This window comes from Borostomias antarcticus, assembly GCF_949987555.1.
Source record: "Borostomias antarcticus genome assembly, chromosome: 18".
Classification (NCBI taxonomy): Eukaryota; Metazoa; Chordata; class Actinopteri; order Stomiiformes; family Stomiidae; genus Borostomias; species Borostomias antarcticus.
The window spans coordinates 8,383,313-8,410,072 of record NC_140251.1 but is presented as its reverse complement, the minus strand read 5'-3'; the positions used below and the strand labels follow the sequence as shown (position 1 = coordinate 8,410,072).

The 26,760-nt window shown below is 48.2% G+C and overlaps 1 protein-coding gene across 3 annotated transcripts in view; it reads right to left on the bottom strand.

Moving 5' to 3' along the window:
• Positions 1-26,760, bottom strand: part of roraa (RAR-related orphan receptor A, paralog a) — a gene marked incomplete at both ends in the record, with an annotated part of 223,240 nt that overhangs the window by 29,998 nt on the left and 166,482 nt on the right. Inside the window, one exon of one of the 3 annotated variants that reach the window (XM_084453121.1) lies at positions 21,593-21,623. The exons of the other annotated variants lie outside the window; for them this stretch is intronic. Coding sequence (XP_084309247.1) covers positions 21,593-21,623 — 31 coding nt within the window. Of the gene's footprint in view, positions 1-21,592; positions 21,624-26,760 lie in introns of those variants that run through there. 3 annotated transcript variants of the gene reach the window in all.

Genomic DNA, 26,760 nt, shown 5'->3' with positions numbered 1-26,760 from the left:
CTTCCAGTGGGCCTGGCATTAGACAGCCTAGAGTTTTCCAGGACCAGGGGAGCTGAATTCTGGTCTCCAAGACATTGTGCAACTTACTGTAGTCAGTAAGACGGCAAACCCTGTTGTATCCACTTCATATCACGCTTCTGAATTTCACAAGCACACTGGCTGTGGCAGGACAGTACATGACTTCATTGTTTTGGACTCAGATGATGAGATGTCGTGTTAAATGAATACACCGTGACGATCGTTTTGAAGCGGAAAAATCGGAATCAGGTGTGTTTTCATAAGGTATCAATAAACATAAGAGAAACGTGCCAGGAAGACTTGACAGCAAGGACGTATCCTCCCCTCTTCTCTGTGGTTAATGATGCAACTTGTTTATCATATTTGGGTGTTTGCTGTTCGCCAGCCGGAGAAAAAACAGCTTTCACTGGAGGAAACCCTGCTGGTATAAACAGGCTTTATTACTGATATACACAGGCTTTATTACTGATATACACAGGCTTTATTACTGATATACACAGGCTTTATTACTGATATACACAGGCTTTGTTACTGTATACAGCAGGCTTTATTACTGTATACAGCAGGTTTTATTACTGATATACAGCAGGTTTTATTACTGTATACAGCAGGTTTTATTACTGTATACAGCAGGTTTTATTACTGTATACAGCAGGCTTTACTACTTACAAGATCTAACTACATTTTTAGTGTCTTCTAAAACAGACCACAGAGAAACATTGACTTTGGTGCTCCTTCCCTTGTCTGTTAAGATTTCCAGCCTCGACACATTTCAGCACATTACTGATTGGATAGAGCTGCGGCCCCTGCATTGTTAATAGGCCTGAAAATTGGCAGGATCTCGTTTCTCACTTCACATGGCAGGGAGTCAAGACGCCCAGGGGCCAGAGGCTTATTACTCTTTAAGGGTTACATGAGCAGCGACTAATGGTGGTTGGTGGAGCAACGTTTGGGACATGCCCCCCTGGGGAGATGCCGGCCACCATGCTCCCCTAGCCTCAGAAGAGCAGGCCTCAGCTTGCTGCTTTTCAACATGAAACACAATCGCCTTCATGATTCTAAACAAGCCACATTCAGTAATGAATTGCAGGCAAGACCCCCCCCCCCCTTCTCCCCCCTCCCCATCTATCTCTCTGCCTCTCTCTCTGGGGGTCTCTCTGTCTCTCTCTCATTTCAATTCAATTTGCTTTATTAGCATGACATTTCTACTGTATATTTATGTTGTCAAAGCTTTTTCGATACATTAAAATGTATGTATCTCTCTCTCTCTGTCTCTCTCTCCCTCCCTTTTTTGTCTTAAACACACTATACAGTATCTATTCTGTTCTGTTGGCACGACTCGCACCCTGTTAAACCGGACCCCGCGGCCGGGGGTGTGTACTGCAAGGCCCGTTTGTGACGCCACTTCTCCGTTCGGCTTCAATTACAGCGGAGGTTGCGACGGGGGGGCCGGGCCGACACGCAGCACAAAGCCTGGCGCCAACGCCAGCTACTCTCTCCCAGAGTGTTTGTCAACATTGCTGCCCAGCGTAATTGGCATAATTGTCAGGTTAGAGCTCTGAGCAAACCGGGTGCCCTCTTGGCGAGCGCGGGCCGTGTCATTAAAGGGACATGTTAGCGGAGGCGCTCCTGTGGGGACGTGCGAGCGAGCAAGCGTGCGGGAGAGACAGCTCGCCCGATAAAATGGCCGCCTCTTATCTCCGCCGTGCATATGAAAGGCTTATGCCTCCTCCATGACAGATTCTACGCCCCGCCACTGTGGGATTTGCCTAGATACAGAGAACAGAGGCAGGGGAGAAAAAAACAATGTAGCTCCTACGTCGCTTCATCGTACCACTGTCAACATCCACACTGATGTGTGTGTGTGACTCTGTACTGTACAGTATGAGTGTGTGTGTGTGTGTGCATCAGAGGAAGCTCGCCCATTGAGGTAGAGGAGGACAGTCCTCCTCAGTTTTTGGAGAGAAGAGAGGGATTAAAATATAAATATATGCATTTATTTATTTATAATTAATATTTAATATTATCTCAGTTTTGTTCATAAAGCAGGTTAAAATAAAAACCCATTATTGAAATTCGAAAGCTCCAACAGTGACATCTATAACATGCAGCTGGAGGACCCATAGATATCTATGGAAGGGAGGAATTCCACCCTTGGCGGGTCCCTTAGAGGTCTATCAATGTAATGCCATTTTTTCATGCTAATTTGTGATTGGCCAAAACGCTGAAAAATTACTGCATCGGAGGACAGTACCCTAAACAGGATTTAATGATTGACATTTTGTTAGTCCAATCACATTCCAGATTCCAGATTTACCTGAGTGAAGGCCGATTAAGTCGGCGTTGATGTCTGTGTTTCTCTTCCCTGTGCTATTGGAGACTTTTTGTGTGTTCGTAACTCCATAATATAATACATCCGAAAGGGACATATTATACATCAAACTGTTCGCCTATTTGTCTTGATTCTAGCCATCTAAATATCTAAGCTGACATAAATACTTTTTGAGCTAGAGGCGTCTGAATACGACATTTCCACTGGCTGGCTATAGCCGGTAACGTTAGCTACGGGGGCTACGAGGTGCACGTCAGGCTACGGCATAGGCAGGCGCGCAGATTGGCTGGGGCAAGGGGGGGCACTGCCCCCCCTGGTGGCCAGAGGCGCAAACTGTCGGCAACTCGTCCAACACCGGATCAGAGAAATGCACTGAACAGCCTGGCTCCTGCTTGCGTGAGAATATATTGCTTTGCGGTGCTTATTCCTCATCCAGTGATGGATTGGTGGATGGAAAACTTTCAACTGAATGTTCATATTGTTCTGATAATTGTAGGCTATAGCAACATAAGAGTGGCAGCTTTGACAGCAACCCAAATGAGCTAATCCCATAGCTGTACAGTACCATTGCTAGCTAGCCATGAGCGAACTGTTGGATACTGCATTTGCTGTGCAACGTATTCCATTGTCCAGTTGTCAAATCTATTTGCCAACAGTGTTTGAGAGCCAGCACACCTCAGTGTCCCCTAATCAAAAACATTTTTCATATATCACCTAACCTCTCCAGCGCCTCACCAATATGAATTATTTTCTCTCTTTAGAGAAGAGTACAATCCATTACAACTATTGCTTACAATGTTTTATTGTTGTTTTGTAATATTTTATCATGAATATGATAAATAAATGCTGCATGTAGTTAAAGAAAGTGTTATTCAGTTTTTCATATGCTAAAATTGACTGTAAATTCACATTTTAAAGCTGATATTTCAAATAATAACTGACTGAGGAAAAGTGCCCTCTGTCGCCCATGGGCGGTTCGCCTCTCTTCGTCCTGTCCTCAGTTTTTTGAGTCACCAGCCGCCACTGGTGTGCATGTACAGTAGGTGTGTGTGCACTGCTTGCGTGTTGGATGAAAAAGACAGAAGGAGCTTGAACGATATTCCTTCCAGAAACATTGAGTCAGTGGTGGTGATATGCCGTCTTCCTCCACAGAGATCTACAGAGAATTGGCAGGCCCAAAAACCTGGCATCCCAAGAAGATCTCCTTAATATCGACTGAATACGTGATATAATAATGATTTAGTATCTGTAATTACCACGGTCAGGTGTAGTGTTCAAAATGCTAATCATTTCTATCGCGCCACTGGGTAGCAGGCTTATTAAATTAGCAGCGCTCACAATGGAATTTATTTGTTTGTTTGATTGCTCTTTTACTCCCATACATAGACATGATGGCTCTTTTGAGCTACAGCTGTATAATTTTTGGGAAGGAGCAAACGCATTTATCTATGAATGTTTTTTTCTTTCAATTTGAGGTAAGCTGCAGTCATGAAAGCTAAGCCACTCGCAGGGAGCAGATTATTCGAATGACTTGCCAGCTGCCACGCACACATGAGCACAGGATCAGATCACAGTTCGAGTGCAGAGGACTTTTTCTCATGAAGTCATGTGTGTACACAAGCTCTATCTGACTGTATACAGAGCTCCCTGTGCAGGGGTCTTGTTTTGTACAAGACAGCAAACGTTGTCCTGTGCAGAGTTCTCTCTGCCTTCGTTATACACTGTGTCCCCCCCCCCCCCCATGGATCTGTAAAATGTACAGTATTTCCCTTTTCACCCCTTCACAGAGCCGTCCACTCATTCAGTACACCCTGGCAACGCTGCTTCTTCAACGAGACTCGGATCAGATAACCTCGGATCCTTAGCGCCGAGAGGCTCCGGTCGGCAGAGAGGTCTTGGGAAATCCTGGAGCTGGAGCACATTGTGTAAGAGACCCGCGGATGAATGAGGGCTTTCATGAAAATGAGCTGGTTCAGAGAATGAGAACTAGAGTCAAGTTCAGTGGTCGCCCCCCCCGGCTAACACGAGCCCAGGCACTGAGCAGGTCAGGAGTCCAGCCCTGGACTAGAGAATAGATGATTGGGGGCCGGGGGGTTGGGACTGTATTGGGATCGTATTGGGACCATATTGGGACCGTATTGGAACCATGTTGGGGGCCGTATTGGGACCATATTAGGACCATATTGGGACCATTTGGGACTGTATTGGGACCATATTGGAGCCTATGGTACTTCTGCATTACAACATAGTTCACTAGCATGCCAGTGTAGAGAGTAACTGACCGGCCTCTTCATGGCTGGGCTGAGGAGGGGCCAGACCCACGGACATACTGGGGTGACCGCTAGCCAGGCCCCAGTCACCGCAGCCTCAGCCCCCTATGGCTGGACACCGCAGCCACACTGAGCTACACTGAGGAGCCTCTAATACTGTATCTCATTCTCACAACACAGGTGAACAGCACAGAGATCTGAGCGCTGCACCACGAGCCGTCACTTCTCAAGACCGCAAAGACCGGTCAGGGAAACGCGCTCTGTCAAATGGACACCATGTGTGACATCATACCTTCTAGGAGTTCTCACTCCAGCGGCCCGCCCTTACAGGGTTCAACAGAAGCTCTGCTTTTCAATATCACGATCAGATACCGGGTCCGGCCAGATCGCCGGTACCAGACAGCACGTCCGCTCCGGGCCCACTGAGGTGATGCATCCGCTGGCCTCCAGCCTCGGGAAAAAGATCCTCAGAGGTCAGAGAGGCGCAGGTTAGCGTCTTGAATTTGAACTTTCAGCATATAATGAAGATCACACACACGCACACATACACACACACACACACACCACGACACCTCCCATGAATGTGTTATCTATGTAAACCTATCATGCGGATATTGCAGATAGTTTTCCAAGGGAAAGAGCCGCGACTTCAAGGTTAGATTCAGGAGAGCCTGCCAGCTCTTTCACACAACAGCAACAGCAGCATCAAAGTGCAATGTGACGCCTAACGCCGCCCATAGACACCGCTAGAACCGAGCGAGGAGGGGAAGCCTTTTATACGCATTATTAAACAACCCTTCCAGCTCCCATCAACAACCACGCCACCACCACACAAACACACACACACAGACACACCGGCAGAACAAAGCAGCCGTCCTCCCAGGGAACATTAAACACAAGACAGCTGTCAGTCACTCCTGCGTGACTGCCGTTACTTCCTGTGTCAGAAGGAAGCAGCGGGATGGGGGAGGGGCATGCGGAACTCCGATGATATTTAATGCAAACTAATGCGGCTGTGTACCCTTCCCTGCCGCTGGCTGGGGGGACGGGAGACGAGGACAGGTAATTATCGGGTGGCCTGAAGGGGAGGAGTGATAGTGCTTGCAGAGAGCGGGGGTATTTAGCCCCGGCTAATGAAGGCCCATGCTTTGGGGAGCACACCAGGTAAGGAAGGGGCGTGTGTGTGTGTGTGTGTGTGTGTGAGTGGGGGGGGACGAGAACCTGAGTGTACCCAGGCAGAAGGTAGGGTCTGATAAGACCTCCTTACATAATGCAGTGGCCGGCGGCCAGGCAAGGCCTTATTGCTCACTGTCCCCCTGGCTGGAGGGGAGAGAGGCCTGGGGAGGAGGAGAGCCCGACCCCCGCGGAGGAGGCCTGGGGAGGAGGATTGGATTCACTTACACATCATCGTTCAGTCACTCCCATCACCACAGCCCAGTAATTCTCCATTGAAAGTCAACTCCCAGGAGAGGAGGCCGGCCGTGAGGACGGAGGCCGGCCGGATGTATGGCGTTGAGGGAAGAGTGGGGGTGCGACGGCAGGGGTTAATGGCGACGGCTGTCACGCCGGGGGGGACCGACGCGTTAACCCCGATCCGTCGCCGAGCGCCTGTATGCCGTCCATCATCATTTCCTAGCTGTCGTGCAGTGGTTCACGAGGGAGTTTCCGCCACGCGTGTGTCCGAGAGGCTCGGCCGCCCAGCGGCCTCCCCCGGTCCGCTTAACCCCGCGACGTAGGGCGCTATGGCCCCGCCCCCTTCTCAACCACGCCACTTAGGCTGGGAAAAAAAAGGTGCTTATTTTGTGTATGCACCCCCCCCATCCCACCACACATGCCCTGATGGATATGAAATGTTAAACATGTCATTAGCATTCACAGGCGTTCCTGCGCCAGTCGCGCTCCGCACGCCCCGGCATCAGAATTGCTAATTTGCCCGTTTTGCCCACGATGAGCCGGGGCAGCGCAAGGAGGGGAAGTGAATGGAAACGGGAGCCTGATTGGTCCAGATAACCTTGAAGCGCCCCGGGCCCGGGCTTCCCGTGGACGCGCTCGGCTCAATCAGTCACTCGTTATCGCGTTAATCAGAGCCACCGTCCGTCCGTCCACTGTGGAGTAACGTGTGCGGAGCCTGACTCTTCACTGGCCGTAATATAGCACTACCCCTCCCTCCGGACGCCTTCTATCCTCAGCCAACCTTCACTGTTCTCTGTTATATATAAAATCCACTGGTGCATTCAAATGTGCGGTTTAATGGAATATCTAGGATCTGATACCAGTATTAGTTCACATCCTAATCTGACTGAGCGCTTCAAAGAGATGCTGTGTTTCTTGTTGCGCATGTCCCCCCGGTGAGTGATGAATCCCTTGGTGTCTGGATATAAGAGGTGGAAATGCAGACAAGGAGAGAGAGAGAGTGAGAGAGCTCTCTGTCAGGCCTGCGAGTGAGTCAGCAGCGCAGACGTGAAGCTGCAATTGGCCGAGCTAAGCAGTTAGGATGTGACGGTCATGAGAGGGGACCGTGCGGTCAGTCCCAGTGGTACCATGGCATCTCGGGGGCCCCCGGGGGCCGATCGCAGGCGGAGGTTCCCGCCAGCACAGGTGCTTCATCAGCACATACAGTAGCATAAGACGTATTAAGCAGTGCCAGGAAACTGGGAATCAGCATATTAGAGAGGAAACGGAATGCAGTCTTGATTCCTACATTAGCCTCACGACAGAACAGAGAAGGTCTTAAAAAGAAACATTTATTTTTTAGAGCGTTTATGTTGGAGCTGAAAGCCAAGGTGAACATCTGTACCTGGCCTCGTCTGGAGAGCCGGGGCCTCCTGCTGTTCAAGGAATCAAAGAGAAGATCTATCACTGGCAGGCACCTTCTTGTGGTGCCCCCCGTCAATACTGTAGCTGCGATTAACCACCGCAAGCGAAACAAAGTCTGCCAACTGAGGGCCACCACCCGGGCTGGTGTTCGGCTGCCACAGGCGGGGAGGGTAGCCAGCGGAGCTTGCTCTGCTGGTTCCCAACCCAGAATTCTGTAGCTGAACACCGAAGGGCTCACCCCCAGTAAGATCAACGTCATCAAGCTTGCACTACCAAGGCCCTCATCATCTTCCTCCAGGAGACCCACTGCGTAACAGCAGATAAGCTAGTTCTCCCAAATTTTGCTCTAGCTGGGTCTATCCTAAGCAGGAAGCATGGCCTTGCTATGTTCGTCCATCAAAGGTTGAACTGGACTCTCACCGACCAATCCCCGACTGGCTCAAAGGTTGTGCGTGGACGTTGCCGGCTATAAAATTGTCAACGTCTACAAGCCCCCGTGAATCACACCAGTGTATTTCCTAGTCTTCCCCCACCCCTGTCTCTATGCTGGCCACTTTAATTGCCAGCACGAGGATTGGGGATACAGTACCAATACACCTGACAGAGAAAACCTGGCTGCTTGGGCAGCTAACAACAGCCTGGCCCTGTTGTACGATCTCAAGGGCGCAGCCAACTTTGTCTCAGGTCATTGGAAAACTGGGACGAATCCTGACCTGGAATTCACGAGCGTCGGCATTGATAACCGGCTCCCTGATAGACGCGTGCTAGGAAAGTTCCCGCGGTCCCAACAACGACCATCGCTGATAACCATGCCTAAACTCGTGGACCTCGTCCCGAGTGAGCCGGTGAAGCAATGAAACTTCCGAAAGGCTAACTGGAAACGCTACCGCCTCCTTACTCATAGATCCACGAGGTGCCTCCCACCACCTAACACCAACAACGTGGACCAGGCGTACCGGGAACTCTGCGGAATACTGGTGAAAGTGCTAAAAAAATCCATCCCACGCGGACATCGCAACAGCTACAAACTGTGCTGGGATGCAGAGTGCGAGAGTCTCTACTGTGCCTTCCTCCGGGCCCCCCCAGGAGCTGAGTCAGACAGGCCTGCTTCAGTCCTGCTGTCAAGACTCAGCCAAAGGGCACAAGAGCGCTGGGAGAAGGTGATTAACTACATTGACTTCTCACACTCCAGCCGCAAGATATGGAGCATCCTTAACAACCTCAACGGCCCATCTCTGCAAACAAAACTGCATCACAATTTGTGTAAAGTGGGACATACGAGGGCAAAGACCGCGGAACGTCGTGTCTCGTGGCAAAAAAAGTGTCCGACCTTTGGAAAGCCACAACTCCTAGTGGCAGTAACATTTCCGGTGAATTCACACCGGAGGAGTTTGCTGCTGCCCTCCAGCATGTAAAGCCAGGGAAAGCTTTGGGGCCTGATTCTATCTTAGAGCTTATACTCCACGCCACGCCTGCCTCGAAGTCCTCTCTTCCTGCTTCCGCCAACTCAAGATCCCCAAAATCTGGAGAAGAGCCCTAGTTGTCGCAATCCCTAAGCCGAACAAGCCTGAAGGGGACCCCAAGTTATCGCCCCATCTCTCTGTTATTTATCCCCTTCAAGATCCTTGAGCATCTCATCTACGCCCGCGTCGAACCAATCATTGACCTGCTGCTCCCACAGGAGCAGGCCGGGTTCTGACATGGGAGATCGACCGTAGATCAAGTCACTTTGATGACTCAAGACATTAAGGACAGCTTTTCAGCCAAAAAGAAGGCCAGAGCCGTCTTTATAGACCTGACGGCTGCCTACGAAACCGTATGGCACCCCGGCCTCCCCTGTAGGCTGCTCCTCCTGCTGCCGGACAGGCACATGGTCAGCATGATCATGGAGCTTGTCCGAAACCGCAGCTTTACCCTCACCACTGGTAGAGGACAGCGAAGCAGGTTGCGACGCCTTAAGAACGGAATCCCCCAGGGATGTCCTGGCCCCCGTCCTTTATAACATCTACATCTATGACCTGCCGAACACAGTCTCCAGGAAGTATGCCTACGTAGATGACCATGCGCTGGTGTACTCCGCTGGAGACTGGCTGGCCGTGGAGGAGACCATGAGCCAGGACATGCAGACACTAGCGGCATACCTCCGGAAATGGAGACTGAAGTTCAGCGAGGCAAAGACAGTGTTGGCGGCCTTCCACCTTAACAACAAGGAAGCCAAATGTGAGTGCCGAATACAGATCGATGGAACACTCCTGACATGCTGTGCCGAACCAACCTATCTCGGCATGGCATTGGACAGGTCGCTCACATTCCGCCAACACCTCGAGTCACTGTGCAAGAAGTTAACAACTCGTGTAGCATTGATGAGGCAACTGGTCCGGTCAGGCGGCGCCCGCGCAAAAACACTGCGTACGACAGCCCTAGCCCTGGTCTACTTGACCAGAGAATACTGTGTGGTGTCGCAGCGCTCAAACCCGCCTCATTGATCCACCTATCAATGAAGCCTTGCGCATCGTGACAGGATGCCTGCATCCCACTCCTGTGGACAACCTTCCCATCCTCACAGGCATCCAGCCCGCTGGCCTCCGCCGCACAGGAACCACAGCACGTCTCGCCTGCTGGGCCGTGGAGCCTAACCACCAGCTTAACATCAGCGAGGCAGGATGGGCGGACTACACCTTGCGTGCGGAGTGGGAGGCCGCCAGTCCTTCCCCTACTGGGATGGACTTACCCAGACTGGCACTTAATCGTCTCCGGACTGGCGTTGGACGCTTCCGCTCATCGATGCACAGATGGGGCTTGGCATCCTGTGTGGCATGCAAGTGTGGTGCAGAGGAAAAAAAGGAAACACCACGTCATCCAGGACTGTCTGATATATCTGACACCCAACGGAATTCGTGGCCTGACGGTTTGTGTATGATGAAATGGTGACATGGCTCCTGGAGGTGTGCCCGGATATATAGCCCGGGTGACCTCTCACCCAGGCTCAGGGTGGAAAAAGAATAGCTCCTCAGCCCTGAGCCTTGGGGGAGAGGTAAAAATCAACCGACCCATACGATGAAGAAGACTGGTGGGCGGGGTTTGAGGGAGGCTCCCCGCTCCCTGTCACGGTCTCAGATGTGCTCACAAAGATGGCTTTGTGCATACCACGGGAGGGTAAAGCAGGTTTTCACACACACACACACACACACACACACACACACACACACACACACACACACACACACACACACGGACACACACACACACACACACACACACACGGACACACACACACACACACACATACATGTGCACACTCACACACAAACAATCACAAACACGCCTGCATGCACGCACGCACGCACGCATACACACACACTCTCACACACACACACACACACACACACACACACACACACACACACGCACACACACACCTACGCGCACACATGATTAAATGCTTCATTTAAAATCAGGCTTTGATGATCTCTCTAGTAACACCTTGTCATGGTGTCGGGCTAGACCTGAGGGAGGCTGGTAATTGCATCCTTGCAGAGGGGCTGGTTGACTGGGAGATCAGTGGGGAGTTACAGTTTGAATGTGTGTTATATACACCTGTGTGTACGGTAAACATGCTAACAGGCTAATGTGTTCCAACCACGAGCACCGTGACCCACCACAGCCACGTTCTCCCGAAGTGAAAAGACCGCCTGCAGTAACTTCAGGACGAGATTTAGCTCTAGCCTGAAGACGCTGCCTTCCTCTCTCAGAGAGCGATGATCGCAGAGGAACAGATGGAGATGCTGGATGCTTTCAGGAATTATTAATGGCACGCTCTGATCCCAAATGACCTTCAGCAAGTAGTCTCCTAGCGCAGGAGTGCACGCCAAGCCCTCCACATCCATACTGTATTTGGACAGCAAACGTGGGTCAATGGAGAAACAATGAGCTGTCATTACTGCAGCCTACTTCACGCGCTAATACAATCGGGGCTGACTCGCTTCCGTTTTGCTCGAAGGCACTGCCGACATCCAATCACGTTAAACACAATCATATGTTCCAGGAATAGATTTGAGATTCATGTAGCAAACACACTAATTCCATAAAGCCCAATTTGTATCCCTCACAATGGGAGCCATACACTGAAATTAATCCCCAGAAAGCCTTTCCTGTACTTTTTAAAAATAAACCTTGCATCATTCCTGGTTTTGTATAGCTCTTTGTAGTCGCTGAGGGGATATGCTATTGTGACATCAAATCTATCTTAGAAGCATACATCCTTAACAGCCATAGCATTCTGTTGCCTAGGATAACATTCAGTATAAATGACAAAACTACAGCGAGCTATGAAAATAGACAATTCTACTCCATGAATGAATGACAATGAATAAAAATACAAAATATTTTTTTTTTACTTCTTTACCTAAAAAAAAAGTACAGAATAATACTGTATCAGTGTGTTTTGAATAGAAAATGTTCTATGATTAAACTCTAGTCGGGTATCTTCCTCTATATGGGTGCCATGGGGGTGGGACTTTACGGATGTTGTTACATCAGATGCTTAGCCATGAAATTCCTCTTGTCGGTCGATTCGGGCAACAATGTCCTGGAATGTTTGTCAAGTGAATTCAGTAGCCTACAGCATACGGCAGCCTCACTAGCAGTACTCTCTTTACTGAACATCAGAGGGAGAAACTGATCAAACGTCGTCTCACACTTTCAAAGAGTAGAGGGGAATACATTATTATGATAGGGCTGCCTATATCTCCCCATACTTATGATTCATTACCACCAACGAGATAACACACATAAATACAATGGCTTGGTGTGTTTATGGAAGACTGCTCAGGCTTGGGCAATAAAAACAACTCTCTTATATGCATACATTACAATAGTCTCAGAACCATGAACTCAAAAAGCAACATATCCAATCTTAGATCAAAGACCGGGGGTCCTGCATAATCAATGCCCAGGGAGCACGTCAGAGATCAAACCAGACCGCCCTGCTGATTGAACCACCATGTTAGCCCAAAGTATTTCACAGTAGACGTCTGATCATCCACGGTGCCGTAGCATTCAGCTTCCTGTTTCCCCCAGCCCTTTGTACGCTCTGCGTTACAACGTTGCAACATCCTGTTCGCCATCATTACCCCGCTCTCAAACTCATAAAATCACGCCTCTCGGCACATAAAGACACGCCCTCCTCCGCACAGGCATCCGAGTGAACACTTCCTCCCCTCAAAGGCCCTTATGCACCCGATGACAGAAGCCCAGAGCCCTGCCCCTTCTAACGCCCCCCCCCCCCCTCGCCACCTCCTCCAAGCCCGTGGTCTCTCTCATCACAGCAGTCTGTGGGATAAACCGTCTCGTTGACTGAGGGAAGCGTGAAGCGGCATGCAGAGAAGACGATAGCCGTTTGTTTCTGTCGCATCTGCTGGTGTGGTGACTTTACTGAGGAGAAGCAGCAGAGACGCTCGCCACATAAGCTCCGAATTAGCCGTCACATGCGCGTGGACGCTCCGTACGAATGTGCACGAGCGACCGTTTCTCCCTCACCCTCCTCTCCCTCCCGTCCCTTCACTCCCTGCCCCTCGTTCTCTCCACCTCACACACTCCAGCTCTCTCTCTTTCCTCGTAAATACGTGTCGCTGCGTGTGTGTGTGTGTGCGTGCGTGTGTGTGTGTGGGGGGAGGGGGGGTAACAGAGTGCCTGGCCTCCTGCAGTGTTATATAACTCAAAACTATACAGCAAAATACACACCAGCTGCAATGTATATACAATTCAATTCCCACTGGGCCTGGAGCAGTGAACCTCAGGTAATGCGCTGGACAGGGAGGTGAAATTTGAGTGCAACAGTGGGCTGCGCAGTTTCGACTATAACTAAGAACGCTCAGTCTGTTTGTGCAGAATCCTCCCCAGTCAGTCGCTCCGAGTCACACATGAAAGGCATTAATACAGCCATCAGCACAGAGGGGGGAAGGGGGGGCCCACGCCCCTGAACCTCCTGCCAATAACAAGACCTGGAGAAGACAGCTGACGATTGGTAGCTTAGCGACAGATCCCTTCAAGCAAACAGAGCAGCCGTGCCAACTTCTCGCAGGAAAATTCCATTCGTCTCACAGAGAATTAGATCAATTAAACGGCAAAGCACTCTCTCAAACTGTTGAAAGACACTCCCACAAAATGAGTTCTCTTTAAGCAACAGAGGAGCAATTTTCTTTCGATCTATCTGTCAGTCTATATCTCCGTTGTTTGTTCTGCGTCGGGGTCTGGGACCTCTGGAAATTAGCACAGAGCTGCTTTTGTTGTTGTTGTCGTTTTTTCACATCGGAATGGCGATAATTTCTTCTGCTTCTTCTGGGCTGCCGTAAGAGGTTGATAATGAGTGCTTCCTGGGGCCGTGAGCGGTGGGGGGGGGGGGGGGGTGCTGACGCCACACGTGGTGGCGGGGGCTGGAGCGCCGGGCGGATCCGGAGAGCCGGGCTGGCGAGGACCCGGCCTCAGCGCGGGGAGGGGCTGTCATCCAGAAACACCCGGAACACCGAGCCCGGGGGGATCAAAGACGCCAACGCCAACCCCCCCCCCAACACCCCCCAAAAAACAACTTGAAAACAACAACAAACAACTCTGCAGCTTTGGAGGAGCTGGAGTTGGGTGATTGCCAGCTGCACTCCAACTCCAGATTACCGGGCTCAGTGACAGCCTTTTAGCAATCGCTCTGGGATGCAGCGTCTTCCAGTTCCTTAATCAGTTCAAGTGCTGAGGAACGCGGGGAAAGGCGGGGAGGAACGCTTGCTTGATCTTCTTGTGCGAGTCAACATGGTGACTGGAGTACTGGCCGCTCTGAGAGGTTCAGAGAAGGTCTGCTCTTTAAAAAAAACAGCACGCTGCCCTCTGTCCCGTCCATTTCAAGTGTTCAACGCTCCCGCATAACATCATCAAATACCTTTCATCTTATAAATTAGCACCGAAGCAGCGATTCTTTTACTGCAAATAAATATATGTGCATACAAATCAGATCTAAGCGGATGGTGCCCTTTGTTAGTTATTCTGATTAAATCTCATTAATTAATCTCATTAAAAATGTGCTCCTCACGCAGCTTAGCTTGGAGAGGTAGTCTGCGCCTGACGGTGGTGACCTTGAGGGCTGGTTCCACGCCAGGGCCTGTGCAGGCGTTCCACTGCCCTCCGCTACATTCTGCTGGGCCGTGACGACAACACGCGACACAGGCTCACGGGGTGGGCGGGATCACGCCGCGACGCCATGCATGTCTCGAGAGCTTGAAATGCCCCAACTAGGAGAGCGCCCCCTAGTGTCGAGGAGCTCTTAATCGCGAGAGGGTTGTTGAATGTGTGCAGGTGTTTGATCAGAGGCTGTGAGTGATCCCCCCGATGGCCTCCGCAGGGGCAACTAATCAAAGTGCTCTACCTCCTCCCACCTGTCTGTAATCAAGACATATCCCGGAGAGCGTGTTATGGCGACCTCTGCTAGCGCTGCCTGCACCCTCGTCTCATCAACATTCCTGCCGCCTTCCATTTTTCATCCCACGCCCCGGCAAAAACAAAAGGTTTATAATGCCAGACCGGTTCTCCATGGAGAGGAGAGCAGTGGGCGCCGACCCTGCCGTGACCTTCGACCCCCAGGCCCTCCCGTTCTACCCCTGGGCCTGCTGCGGTTGAAAAGGCCTCGGCGAGACGGAGTGATGTTGAACCTGACTCTCACGGACGCTCCTCTGCCGTTCGTCATTAGCTGCTCACCTTTGAAACTCACTGTCGTCGTTACTCCCTGGCCTGCTATTTCCCGAATGGGGACGACCGCTGTCAGCACTCCTGACCTGTCATCTCCGGTCACGCAGGGCCCTGCTAATGTGTCACAACGGACCCCGCGTAGCACGCAGGAGAACCACAATGTCTGTTCCCGTCTCCCCTCCCCAGGCATGGGAGAAGAAGGGCCGGGGTTACGAAGCACGCTAACAGCAATGTTACGCTAACAGCAACGCTACGCTAACAGCAACACCACGCTAACAGCAACGCTACGCTAACAGCAACACCACGCTAACAGCAACGTTACGCTAACAGCAACGTTACGCTAACAGCAACGCTACGCTAACAGCAACACCACGCTAACAGCCACCGTATGCTAACAGCCTGAGAGAGAGAGAGAGAGAGAGAGAGAGAGGGAGAGGGAGAGGGAGAGAGACAGACAGAGAGGCCGGTCTGTCTGGGGAGAGATACCTCAGCTCTGTCTGGATATCTCTCACTCCCCCCCCCTCCCCCCCCCCCTTCTCTATCTCTCTCCCTCTCTCTATCTCTATCCATCTCTGTCTTTCTTTCTTTCTTTCTTACTTTCTTTCTTTCTTTCTTTCTTTCTTTCTTTCTTTCTTTCTTTCTTTCTTTCTTTCTTTCTTTCTCTCTATCTCTGTTTTTCTCTCTCTGCCTTTCTATCTCTCTCTGTCTCTGTCTCTGGTGGGAGAGAGAGCACTGACCCACTGCCAGCTCGCTCCTCATGTGTCTTTACCCCTCAGAACCTCAATAGGACAAAATCAATCATGCTTTTTCTCCTCCGTTTCCTCTTTGATGCGACTTCTAAAGGCCAGTGGACCGCCCTCCTGGGGAAAGAGGAGGGGGGAAAAGGTACAAAACGCTAAAAAAGTGCTATCAAGTTCTTAGTCCCGTCCAGAGAGGATCAGGAGGACAGAGCAGGCCACAACGTACGCCATATCCGACCACTGGAACACACAATAACACCAGCTGCACTGTATGGACACAAGAGAGATATTTACTGAAACAGATTTATAAACTTGTCACTAAATAGTCTGGTGAATCATTCTGCCATTCGGACCAGAAATAGTGACTGAAACGGTCCCTCTTTGATTATGTTTTTCGTGTGGATTGACAGAGACACCACCACAATCTCCTCTCTGTTCAGTCTAGTGATTGGCTACTCTCTGTCCTACTCCTTCTCTATCCTCAACAAGCCTGGGTATGGACATGTTTGTTTTTTTAAGAAAGGAGTAATGTTCTCTCCTCTTCTTTCCCCTCCCCTCTCCTCCCCTTTCCTCTCCTATCCTTTCCCTTCCTCTCCCCTCTTCTCCTCTCCCCTCCCCTCCTCCCCCCTCTCGTCCTCTCTCCTCCCCTCCTCTCCCCTCCTCTCATCTTTTCCCTTATCTGTCCAGACTGCACGTTCTCATCCTCTTTGACTCTCTGCAGCTAAATCAAAAATCCATGCTCTCGATGACCAGTCAATATCTCATTAACCAGTCCGTCCACACAGGCAGCCAGGCAGGCAGCACCTGCATCTCACTGTGTGCCGAGGACACCGACACGGCTTACACACACCGGCACAACTCACACACACCGGCATGGCACACACACACCGGCACAGCTCACACATTTTAATAACCTGTGGGGACGGCACTCCACTTCCAAATACATAGGCACACACACACATGAACACACACACACAAGCACTTCACACACACACACACAATAATAATAATAATAATAATAATAATAATACAGTAATAATAATGAGAATATGATAAACATGATATAATAGCATGTCCCTGATTTTGAACGAATACAGTATAATACTATGTACTTATGTGTCTACTATTATGAAATAAAAATAAGATGAGCAATACAAATATTTCTTTTTGTGATATTTTGCTCTCAAACAGAAACAGAAAATAAGGGTACACATTTATTCAAAATGTAGTGGTAAATGTCAAAAAAGTATTTGTATGTATGACATGCATATAGAGATGAAGAGATGAAGAAGGAGGCAGAGTGCCTAAGCGGAAGCAGGAAGAGCCGTCCCATGGGACCTTGCTTCGGAAAATAATATGTACCCTAGTCAATGGCGAGAAACCCCCAAAAATGTGTTTGAATTGTGCCATGACCATACACATATGATGTTTGTCAAAATAAAACATAATTTTGCAAGTCAAGTAAGTTGCATTTTGTCAGAAAACTGTAAAGCAGTTATTCCAGAAGGAGGGAAAAGGTATTAAATAGGGGAAAATCACTTGGTCTGGCCATGTTGAGAGCTGCAGCTATGCAAACGGAGAGTTAGTCAGTTCTGTAAGAACTGTCATGTGGGACCAGCTATTAAATGAGTGCAATGTCAGCTAGCTAATATAACCTAACTTGCGAGTTAACAGAGATGAGTAAAAATTATGTTTTAAAGTGACACACATCATATGTGTATATGGTCATGGCACAATTCAACCGGAATCAATAAATTATTTGTCTCTCGCCGTTGACACATGTACAATTCCAGATTTAAGGTCCCATGGGGGTTTTCTCTTCCTGCTTCCGCTTAGGTTCTCTATATCCTTCTCACCCTGAAACCCTCACCTGGAAACCCTCACCCGGAAACCCTCACCTTGAAACCCTCACCTTGAAACCCTCACCTTGAAACCCTCACCTGGACCCCTCAACTGGAAACCCTCACCTGGAAACCCTCACCTGGAAACCCTCACCTGGACCCCTCACCTGGAAACCCTCACCCGGAAACCCTCACCTGGAAACCCTCACCCGGAAACCCTCACCTGGACCCCTCACCTGGAAACCCTCACCTGGACCCCTCACCTGGAAACCCTTACCTGGAAACCCTCACCTGGAAACCCTCACCTGGAAACCCTTACCTGGAAACCCTCACCTGGAAACCCTCACCCGGAAACCCTCACCTGGACCCCTCACCTGGACCCCTCACCTGGACCCCTCACCTGGAAACCCTCACCTGGAAACCCTCACCCGGAAACCCTCACCTGGACCCCTCACCTGGACCCCTCACCTGGAAACCCTCACCTGGAAAGAGGGCTTGTTTTTTACCCAAGCTGGTGACTTCTGTTTTGAGTTTCTATTCTGGCTGGTGACTTCTATTTTGCCTTCACCTTAATCTGAGGTGATTTCTCCCTGGGTCTCCATGTCCCCAGACGATAACTGGATAATACCTGATCTTGTTAACCTTTGCTGCGTTGTGTGTGTTTGTGTGTGTGTGTCTTGGTGACCTCTACTGCGGGGTGTGTGGGAGTCCGGCAGCACACGCTAAACGAGGCCCTTCACTCGCCCATTGGTAGAAGACGCACAGCACCAAACCTACAGCGAACCTTTACTGCCTCGTTAACACACCATTGAACCAGCTGTGAGAGGCGACGAGGCTTTCCCTCGTCTTCAGTCTGGTTAACAGTCACGCTAAAACCACAGTGATGCCCTGCATGCATTCACACAACCCGCCCCCATTACTGGACGATGTTTGGAGCGATTTCAGGAGGCAGTATTAGTGCTCTTGATGAAGGGTTAATTATAATATAGATGAAACACACTTTATACTTTCCCCCCCTGTATTTTCGCACATCAAACGTCTTTCTTAAATTATGTAATTAATATTTGGAATTTACACCTTAATTGTGCTGAGTAGGCTGACTAATTTGCATGGGATAATGAGAGGGATGTTTCCATTACAGGTAATTAGGTACTGGAGAGGCGGTGGTGGGGCTGGGAGGATAGAGAGAGAGAGAGAGAGAGAGAGAGGGAGAGAGGTAGGAGTGGGGGGAGGGATAGAGGGAGAGAGAGAGAAAGAGGGAGAGAGAGGGAGAGAGGAGGAGAGAAGAGAGGGGTAGGAGTGGGGGGAGGGATAGAGGGAGAGAGAGGAAGAGAGAGAGAGATAGAGGAGGTCTACCGAGGTGCACACAATGGACATTATTCTCTTATAGCATAAATATCAATAGCTGTCTCCTCTGTTCTCTGGCTCATTCCAGAGTTATCCTACTGAGGGATTATTTATCTACAGTATAGGGAAATACTTCACCTCCTTTAAGAGTAAATTTCACCTTAATGAATTAAGATGAACAAATCTGGACAGGGGGAAGTGCAGGCGCATGGATTCAATACATCTCCTGTATATATATATATATCCTGTATCTAGGAAAATATTACACTTTCAACGCATGAACAAATAGCATAGCCTAGTTAAAAGTACTATCATAGCCCAGTTAAAACCTGTCCAGATTCAATGTGGTCCTCTGGAGCTGGAGTCCTCTACATGACGGTCACATGGAGGACAGTAGGTCAGAGGGTCGTGTTCATATCTGCCTTAACGTTACAAGCTTGTCACTCTCCCTCATGACTGTGAACTAGGCAATCTCTCTCTCTCTCTCTTTCTCTCCCTCGCTCGCTCTCTCTCTCCCTCTCTCTCACGGCCTGCTAACGTATTGTGATGGACGGTATCGAGAGAGAGAGTTTCACACACAGCTCTCTCTCTCTCAGAGCCCCCCCTGACTGACGGAGAGCCAGCCTCATGACCTCAGCCTCGCCAACCAACCCAGCCTAGTCAGGTACAGACCAGGGGATTTATTAGATACAATTAAAAAATAAAGCTCAAATTTGTTATGTTGATACATTCTAGAAATGGTGGATGTCATGGTTTAACTAATATGTGAACATTTCAAAATTGAAATAACACAGTATCGCATCACAAATATTCGTGCTGCAACACGCTGCATTATTTCAATTTCAAATCGTCACATATTAGTAGTGCATTATTTCCACATTAATAAAGGAGTTCAGTGATTTCAGAATACCATACCGTACATCCAACATGTCAGCTGAGAGGTTGGGCATGTGTGTAACGATGCAGAGACAGAGAAGCAATGCTGGGATCCAATCAGCACCCCCGTCCCCGACACACTGAACATGATCAATACTGACAGCTGCCTACACTTCACCAGGCCTATTTTGTGTGAATGCGTTGTGTGAGTGAATGTATGTGTGTGTGTGTGTGTGTGTGCATGCATGACTGTATGCATGTGAGTAAGTGCACATATATTTCGATAATATTATGTGCATGTGTGTGTACAGTACATATAATAATGAGTCTTTAATTTGTATGTGAGAATAAATGTGAATGCATGGAGTGTGTGTGTCTTTAAGTGTTGATGTTAAAAAAGGGAGTAATGATGTGTGCGTGTGTGTGTGTGTGTGTGTGTGTGCATGTGTATGTGTGCATATGCGTGTGTGTGTGTGTTTGTTTTTTTCTTTGTGTGTGTACTGTATATGCCTGTCTGTGTGCGTGTGTGTGTGTGTTTATGTATCTGGTGTGTGTGTGTGTGCGTGTTTGTGAGTGTTTATGTGTGTGTGTGTGTGTGTGTGTGTGTGTGTTTGTGAGTGTTTATGTGTGTGTGTGTGTTTGTGAGTGTTTATGTGTGTGTGTTTGTGAGTGTTTATGTGTGTGTGTGTTTGTGAGTATTTATGTGTGTGTGTGTTTGTGAGTGTTTATGTGTGTGTGCGTGTGTGTGTGCGTGCATGCGTGCAACTGTGAGCTGGTGGGGGTAGGAGCAGTAGGAGGAGCGGTGGGATTAAGCATGCAGGATCAACATCACCGTGGCTGGGAGGACCCTGCCTTACTGCCATGGCCACACATGTATACTACCCCAAAAATAGGTCACTGGAACACAACACACACACACACACACAACGGTATCAACTCAAAGAATCACAGTCTGCCAGCCGCGCCAGTGCCTTGTCGTCTTGTCTGCGAGCCCACGTTCAACGTTGAGGCATACACGTCTCCCAGTCTCCTCTGAGCAGACACATCCTCTGGACTGGAACAACAGGATTAAGACCCGCGAAGAGAGACGCGGAGACCCCCCCCCCCCTCCCTCCCTCCAGAAACCCACGCCAAGAACTCAGAACTACCTCAGGAGCTACAATCTGCTACTCTCATCAGAAAGACATCAGTCTGAGGGACCACACCGGCTCTGGTTTCGACATCACCCCACAAGCCCAGCACAGAGAAATCCCACACCACTAGAACTCCCTTAAAGAAAAACCCAACAGCCCACTACAGGAGTTGAAAACCTGGCCAGAAATGTCTAACTTTCCTCACTGAATTAATAAAGGTAGTTGTTCAAGCATAAAAAAAGAAAAGATATATTGCCATTGCCTGATATCCTGGCAATAAACACACTCAGACTCAGAAACATTCTCCTGATACTCTCTCTCTCTCTCTCTCCTTCTCTCTCTCTCACTCTGTCACAGTCTTCCCTTGCAAGCGTCTGAAAAGGAGAGAGTTGTCAGGCTGTGAATAGGCGAACCCTCACCCCCCCTACTTGTTACGCCCGCTGCCCTGTGAGCTGTGGTGGATCGGCCCGCGTTCTTTGTCTCTTACCTTTCATAGCTGAAATCACAAAATACATCATTAAGCTCCGGGTCCATAAGAGAGCACTAGTACCAGCGCAGAGCCGTGTCCCGCTGTCTCAGCAGCAGCTGGGCAGCGCAGCTCTGTCTCCCAGCCTCCGAGCATGACCACACCAGAATCCATGTGACTGTGACATCAGCGCTAATGTCCGCCCGCTTCCCCGCCCCCTTCCCCTGCTTTGATTGGCACAGCAGGCAGCCAGTGGGGGCGCTGAGAGCCCAGGCAGGGAATCTGGCCCCTTTCCTGCTGATTGCAGCCAGAGCCGTGTGTCTGAAGGCTCGCTAGACACAGCACGCTCTCGCTATCTCCACACAGCCGTCGCTCAGCGCCAGAGTAAAGTCATAACAGCGCTGCCATCAGACGCTCTCTCCTCCATGAGACGCTCCCTTTCTCTCTGGGTTCTCTCCTTCTTTAGCCGGGATGTAATGGATATGGAGAGAGAGAGTGAGAGAGACAGAGAGACAGAGAGAGAGAGAAGAGAGGGAGCGAGGGGGAAGCAGGGGAGAGGAAAAAATGAACAAATGGAGGAAAGGAATTTACCAAGAAAATGAGGGAGGGTGATATACATACTAGACTAGGGTACTGATATACATACTAGACTAGGGTACTGATATACCTACTGTACTAGACTAGGGTAGGGTACTGATATACATACTAGACTAGGGTACTGATATACATACTAGATTAGGGTACTGATATACATACTAGACTAGGGTACTGATATACCTACTGTACTAGACTAGGGTAGCCTACTGATATACCTACTAGACTAGGGTACTGATATACCTACTAGACTAGGGTACTGATATACCTACTAAACTAGGGTACTGATATACCTACTAGACTAGGGTACTGATATACATACTAGACTAGGGTACTGCTATACATACTAGACTAGGGTACTGATATACATACTAGACTAGGGTACTGATATACATACTAGACTAGGGTACTGATATACATACTATACTAGGGTACTGATATACATACTAGACTAGGGTACTGATATACATACTATACTAGGGTACTGATATACATACAAGACTAGGGTACTGATAAACAGTACCTACTAGACTAGCGTACTGATATGCATACTAGACTAGGGTAGAGATATGCATACACTGTAGACTAGGGTACAGATATGCATACTGGACTAGGGTACAGATATTCATACTAGACTAGGGGGGTAACACTTTATATAAAAGTCATCTTATTAAGCATTAGTTAATAGGTAATAAGGTCCCATAATATGCTTATTAACATTAATGTGTGTTAAGACATTTATACGTGTTAATAATAGCATTATAAACATGTTTATTCTTAGATTATAATATTATTAACGGGTTATAAACTGCTTAAGAACATTAATGAAAGCCATATTAGTTTTTTAGACATACTTATTATCCATTAATTATGCATGTATGCATGTAACTATGCTTTTTGCAGCTACCAGATCTTAAGTGAGAACAGTGCCTTATTAAGGTTAATAAACCCTTTATTATCCACTTGTGACCGATTGCGAACTCATCTGCGTTGTGTATTTTTATTGCACAGTGGGGGGTTTGAACCTGTGCATCATTCTAACCAGGATACCGAAAAGCTAGCTATAGTATATGGAGTGAGTTTAGGGGGATGAGTGTAATTGAGTGACTCACTCCACTGGTATATGTCCAGCTGCATCACCAAAAAGCTAGCTTGTTGGTGGCGTAGCTAGTTAGAAAAAATATTTTCCAGAAGGAGACCTGGGTTCAAATCCACCGTTAATTTGCAATAAAAAATACACAACGCAGATACTTTGTATTGGTCAAAAGTGCATAATAAAGGTCTTATTAACCTCAATAAGGCACTGTTCTCACTTTAAATCCGGTACCTGCAAAATGCATAGTAACATGCATTATAAGTGCATTATTAACGGCTAATAAGTATGTATAAGAAACTGATTTTAATTGTAATAATGTTCTTACAAGTCTCATAAATGTCAAGAAGTGCATAATTAATGGTACAGTAGTAAGTATGGATAAGAAACTAATAAGGCTTTTATTAATGTTCTTAAGCAGTTTATAAACAGTTAACAAGTTGTTTATGAATGGCTTATAATCTAACTATGTACATGTATAATGCTATTAGTATAACACTTATACAGTAAATGTCTTATTAACACATACTAATGTTAATTAACATCTTATCAGGACCTTATCACCTATTAACTAATGCTTCATAAGAGGACTACTGGCTAGACTAGGGTACTGATATACAGTACATACTAAATGAGGGATGGTGATATACTAGACTAGGGTACTGCTTTACATTCTAAATGAGGGAGGGTGATATACTAGACAAGGGTATTGAAAGAGGCAGGGTGAAATACTAGACTAGGGTACTTATATACATACTAGACTAGGGTACTGATATACATACTAAATGAGGGAGGGTATACTACTGAAAATGAGGGAGGGTGATATAGTAGACTAGGGTATTGAGAGAGGGATGGGATGAGAGAGAGGGATGGGATGAGAGAGATGGATGGGATGAGAGGCTCTATAATTCCCCGGGGCTCAGTCCTGGCAGCCGTCCCCTCTTGTCCGCCTCCCTCTCTCCTCCTCTCCTCTCCTACCGTCTGTAGATAGGAGAGATCAGCGTGCCTCCAGATGTGTGAGACCAGCAGTGGGGCCGTCCTCTCCCCTGACCTCTCCATGGGACACACACACACACACACACCCTCCCCCTCCTTCCTCTCGCATGCCGTGCTGGCAGGTGAGGAAGGGGAGATAGTGACGAAGACGTCGGCTGATCTCCTCCACCCCCACGGCGACCAAAGGATGAAGTTCTATCTACCCCCCTCCCCCCACCTCTCTCCTGCTCCCTCACCCTCTCTCCCCCGTCTCTTTCTCCCCCCCATATATCTCTCCCTCGGCCCACCCTCTCTCCTTTTCTCTCCTCCCCCTGTCTCTCTCTCCCTCCAAACCCAACCCCCTCTCTCTTCCTCTCTCGTATGATAATCTGCTCAGACCCTTAACCAGCTGGCACTCTCTGATACAATATTCTGGTTTTAGTGCCATCCAGCCTTGGCCAATGACCCAGCTTCATTTGGAATCTCCATGAATAAGCTGGCACTCATATCTCGAGACAAACGCAAAAACACTTCACAGCTTTATTTTCAGGCGTCAAAAAGCATCTGTTTATGTCTAGAATGCACATTACCGTACTTTTTTTTTTTCTTTTTTTTTTTCTAAAATCAGTCTAGACAAAATATCCATTCAACCCCAAGCCTAGATTATTACTACAGTATATACTTTATATATATATCAAATACTGAGTGCATGTTTTCACAACACGTCCTCAGTTATCCAGTCTCATAAGAAATGCCAACCAATGGATATCGTCTCCAACGGGGGAAAACCCACAGCACGCTACATAATATCATATGCAAATGAGCACCCTTGTGCCAGCGCCATAAATCTAGTAAATGAAGGCGTTTCATGAGGACCCCTAGCATGATCCATTATCGCACTATAAACACATTAACTCATGTTATGTCAACTGTGTTCTGTCGCCGCACACTATCTAATGAACACAATAGAATTTGGCGGCGGATTTCATCAAATGAGGCGTGCCGCGCGTACAGACGAGTGAGAAAAAAACGGTTGTGGTAATCATATCTCAGACTGTTTTTTTTTTTGTCGTTCGCAGGCTGGGGTGTTTCGACCACGAGGCCCCCGGAGTTCTCTGGATGACTCACGACCCCGCGCTCCTGCGGGGCCGGGGTAAACTGTCACCCTGTGGTCGCTGTCTGAAAACAACGTACGCTTCAGTCTCCAACCAAACCAGCGGACAGCTAGCTACAGGAGCTGCTGCTGCTGCCTTAAACCTCTGTTTATAGAACAGTACGTCTTAGCCCCCTCATTGACCTCACACACACACACACACACACTCACACTCACACTCACACACACACACACACACACACACACACACACACACACACACACACACACACACACACACACACACACACACACATACATTCCAGGCTGCACACAGATGACTGGTCTGATAATAAGAGTTTAGTCTGCAGATTGGTTATCTTAGAGGAGTGGAACATCTATATTGTTCATCTGTGTGTGTGTGTGTGTGTGTGTGTGTGTGTGTGTGTGTGTGTGTGTGTGTGTGTGTGTATGAAAGAGAGAGTAGGAGGAGTGTCTGAGTTTCTTTGATTACAATGTGTGAGGTGTGGGGGTGTGAACGTGAAAGAGTGAGTTTTGTAAAACCTACTGTAGGGAGAAGACTTTGTTTGAAATCACCCACTGATACAGTGAACTGTAATATTATGTAAACCACTGATACAGACAGGACACTGTAATATTTGACAAACCACATTCAGTCTGCAGATCAACCAACAGGAAAAGAGATTGTGAACTGTTGTAAAATGATGTTTCCCCTTTGAAATCAGTCAACAGTGTTAGAGAAAATGCTAAGGTTGAAGTTAGCCAGTAGGTCGTTCGACATGAATATTCTCAGATACTGATTCCAAAATTTTGGGGAACAGGAAGGCTGGCTGATAGTCTGATATCATTCTCTCTCTCTCTTAAAGATTTTAATAATAATAATTAATGTAGCAAACCCTAAAAGCCATCTGATTCCACTGTCTGTGTACCTGTCTTTCATTCTAGGCAGCCATGTTTACCGTTTACCCTATTTTACATTTTAAACACTTACACTTACACAACACTTTAAGCTTCCTACTGACTACTTAAGAGTTTAAAAAATAAATACAATTTGAAATATTGGCATCCGATATGTCAATGCCGATATATCCTGCTATGGTACAAAATGCAAATATTGGCCTGATATTATCCAGTATACCAGTATTACTGTAGGAGAGCTACTGTAACACATAGATTCAAGATTCAAGATTTCTTTGTTTGTCACTTGTAATGTACTGTATATGTACAGTCAGGGGTGAAAATTAACTTTTTGGCTCACGGTGAGTCACCTGCCAGGGGGACTGTAGATGAAAAAATCTACCGGCCAATTATATTTTCTTCAGATAGCCTTCCGAAATCTAGTCGCCAATTGGACATTTTACCTGCATTTGGCCGGTGGCAGGTGTTCATTTTCAGCCCTGTGTACGGTTACAG